This window comes from Arachis ipaensis, chromosome B05, assembly GCF_000816755.2.
Source record: "Arachis ipaensis cultivar K30076 chromosome B05, Araip1.1, whole genome shotgun sequence".
In the NCBI taxonomy this organism is placed as follows: Eukaryota; Viridiplantae; Streptophyta; class Magnoliopsida; order Fabales; family Fabaceae; genus Arachis; species Arachis ipaensis.
In genome coordinates this window covers 9909314-9913179 of record NC_029789.2, presented here as the reverse complement: position 1 = coordinate 9913179, position 3866 = coordinate 9909314, and the positions used below count along the sequence as shown (strand labels likewise).

At 28.2% G+C, this 3866-nt stretch overlaps 1 protein-coding gene across 1 annotated transcript in view; it reads right to left on the bottom strand.

The window, feature by feature from the left end:
* LOC107640112 (anthocyanidin 3-O-glucosyltransferase 5-like) overlaps positions 1-2479 on the bottom strand; it is a 3377-nt gene extending 898 nt beyond the window's left edge. Inside the window, exon 1 of the mRNA XM_016343664.1 lies at positions 1899-2479. Within this exon, the coding sequence (XP_016199150.1) occupies positions 1899-2479 (581 nt within the window). The remainder of the gene's footprint in view (positions 1-1898) is intronic.

Sequence of the window (3866 nt, the reverse complement as noted above, 5' to 3'; positions counted from 1 at the left end):
TTTTTTATTGTGTCAAAATAAGATACTATTGTAGTATTAAAATTTTATGATTTTTTTATATTAGTTATTTTTAGAAGTTGAGACTTGATTCTTCATAAAATGTTAGTGAAGATATGTATTTCAAATTTTAATTTTAAGTTTTTAACTATTTTATATTTTATATTTACTTGAGATCGGTTTTATCGGTTCAACTAGTGATTTATTGGTTGAACCAATAAACCAATGAACTAGTAGCTTGACCAGTTCGATGGTTCGGTTCTAACAACTATGTTTCAATCTAATTTCAAAAATTTCGATTTACTCAATTTAGTCTCCCAATTTAATAGTTATGACTCACATTGGTTCCTAATCTTATTTTTGTCACTGTCTCACAAAATCGTTAAAGACATGCTGAGATGGACTAACGACTGCTACTATATATTTTAGCGACTATTTGATGTGACCATTGAAATTTTTTTTACCTTATTTTTTTTCAACTAAACACTTAAAACCCTAATATGAGTCACGGATACCTAAGTTAAAAAATCAAACTAAGTAAATTGAAACTTTAAAAATCATATTAAAGCTCAAATATAATTTCAAAACAGAACTTTAACTTATGTAGTGATTAATTTAAATGAGAATCAAATAAATCAAAATTTAACATAATTTTTATCAATGTTTTCAAATTCAAAATTTCTATACCAAAATTAACTAGAATTTTTCTTTAAAGAATTTTCACCATTTAAAATTAAAAATATTTTATAAGGTTGAATAAAGTTTATAAATTAAAAAATTCTACTTTCTACTTTTCGATTCTTAACTAATAACCTTTAATTAATTTGATATAAAGACTACTTAAGAGAACTTTTTATAAAAACTCTCTTTTCCTCTTGATTATTACTTGTTCCTCTTCCTTTTTCAACTTCTTTAATATTTTTTTCCCTTTTCTATTCTTCGTCTATATACATGAGAATTACAACAATAGTAGTATACAAACATACATATGAAACAACCAAGTAATAATTTTAAACTTAAATATATATTACTCCTAATGTATTTTTATTTTATACTTGTAAAATATGTATGAAATTTAGTTAATGAAATATATTTCTATGCTTATTTATTTTATTTCAAATACGTATTGATGCCTTTTTTTATTTAGGCAATTTTTTTTGTTTATTTATACTAAACATATTTGTCATGAAGTGATTTCTCTTATTTTTAGATATATGTGGTAACTTTCTGCATAATAAGAAGGGAGCACTCAGATAAAAATGCCCAAAACGTCTTTTTTTAAATATATTTTTTTGTATATGGAACCTCTACTAGCACGATAAAGCGTAAAAAGTAAAAAATTGTGTGGTCAACTTTCAATTAGAATAGAATATTAGGTAATAGCAAAGAAAAAAGGTGCCCATATATATATATATATATGATGGCTATATAGACTTTGCTTTCTTTGATGCCTTAAAGTCTATACCAATTTCCAAGTTCAAAGACATTATTCCTAATATATATATATTAATTTTGAAAACTTTAAATTCTAACCCTATAACGATAGAGAAGAAAAGAGTTAGAATTTAGAATTCTCAAAATTAATATATATAATAAGAATATTTTATTTATTTTATATAATAGGGGTATTGTAGTCATTTTTTATAAAAAATAATATTAATTTAGACAAATTCAAAATTTGATTCATTATTTTTCGATCAAATTAATTTATCTAATCTAATTTTGACAATAATAACATAATTTAAATAATTATATGTATTAAATTATAATTATTAAAAAATATCTTAAAAAAAAAAAGACGCTTTCACGTGATTACGGAGCATCCCCTTCTAGAGAATATAATGCACGGTATAGTGTCACCTTTGGGTATTCCGTTGCAAAAACCTAGGTGTTCTTGGTACTGCTTGTCATTTCGGTCCAACATGGTGTCAACCACGTCTTCGGGTCGAAGCGGAGTGCAACCGGGGATCTGGAATGGTTCTTTCTGGTCAGCATATTGACCCTGAACTTGTTTGTCAAGAGTTGGAGCGTATATCAACAAGGAAAGGAACCAAGCATGGGAAGCCACGAACACGTACTTACGCATCTTCAATTCTTCTGCAACACCAAGAGCCTCCATCCCAAATATGTCTATGATGAGTGTCGAAGGTCGCACCGTGGCCGTGCCTGCCAGCTTGGAAAGAGCGTCACGGATGGCAGGGACGCCTTCACGCATCATGACACAGAGGCGGGTGACGATGGCGGCGTCGGGGTCGATGACGGAGGATATGTCCGGCGGGGGGATTTCTACGATGTCGATGAAACCGCCGGACGTGGCAGTCTTGAGGACGCGTTTTTCAGCATGTGATGTATGCGAAGTGAAGGCGATGATGGTGATTTTGAGGTTGTGGTGGAAGACGAATCGTTTTCCCAGTTCGATGATTGGTATGAGATGGCCAAGCCCTGGACTTGAAAGTAACACCATGTGCTGCTGATTCTCCATGACTGTGTCTGAGAGAGATAAATTAAAGAAGAAGAGGGAGTTGGTTGCTTGGTTAATTTGGATAAATCTCTGCAAAAAATGCTCCCTCCAAACGCTGTATAAATAGGCAAGAAAAAGTTTAAGCAGCTGCACTTTTATTAAAATTTTATTAATATTTAATTCATAAAAAAATAAATAATTTTACATTATTAAAAATAATTTTATATTATTAAAAATATTAATAATAATTAATTAATTATTACAAATTACAAAATTTATTCGTCCTAACACTTCGTCCTAACACTCCTCAATAGCCAATGCCAAGCACGTGTATCTAAATATCTTAAAGCATGTGTGGATGAGGATGGATTAAGAAGCGGGGTTGCTCTAGTGTAAAGATACAATTTTATATAAATCAATTCTGTTATATTATCAACAATATTTTTATTAATTTCTGCCAATTCTTGTTTATAACTGTATTTAATAGAAGTGTTTTTGTAGATGTGTTTAATAAAAATATATTTTTTATAGATGTATCTAATAAAAATATTTTTATAGATATATTTTTTAGATATGTCTCTTTATACATGTGTTTAAAATATAATAATTAATTATTATTGACAATAAATTGACAAATAATATATTAGTACCCTATATTTTTCCTATACAAATATACAGATGTACCTTCTTCTTATATATGATGATGACACGTGTTATTTTCAATTTACAGGATCAAGCATGTCTTCAAAAGGTTACTGGGGCTCAGGGGAGGCTGATTGAGTCGAGCTGGTGGCGTAAAATCCAATGGAGTTTAATTGTGCTGGGACCCGTTGGTGGAAGTTTATTGAATTGGGCTTTGCTGAGCGGGAAAAAAAAAATTGGAGGAAAGGCAGTATCAACTTGGGTCTTCGTTCCACCCTTCACCTCCCTTCATCATATTGTATTTATTAATCTTCAAGAGCATGTGTTTAAAAGTGTCACTCATGTGTATGTATTGATTGTGAAAGATCCATGCTCCAAATGATTTATTAATGTGAAAGATACAAGTATTTTCTTTCCATAAGATGCCAAAGTTAGGTTAATTTAATAATTTAATTTAGAAAAAAAATTTATTCTCTTTTTTTAAAAGATGTTGAAATAATTTTTTTTCTATTTATAAAATATACATTTTTTGAGAATATAACTTTTAAAAAATTTTTTCTTAATCCATTTTAAATTTTTTGTGTTAACTAATGTTAACTTTATCCATTTTCAAAAAAAAAATTATTTTTTACAAAAATACTCTTTAGCAAAAATTTTATTTTTTTGTCATTAAATTTTACTTACCAAAATACCCTTTAATAAATTATTTTTTATTGATTAAATTATATTTTTATCAAAATATATTTTAAAAAAATTAATAATTAAA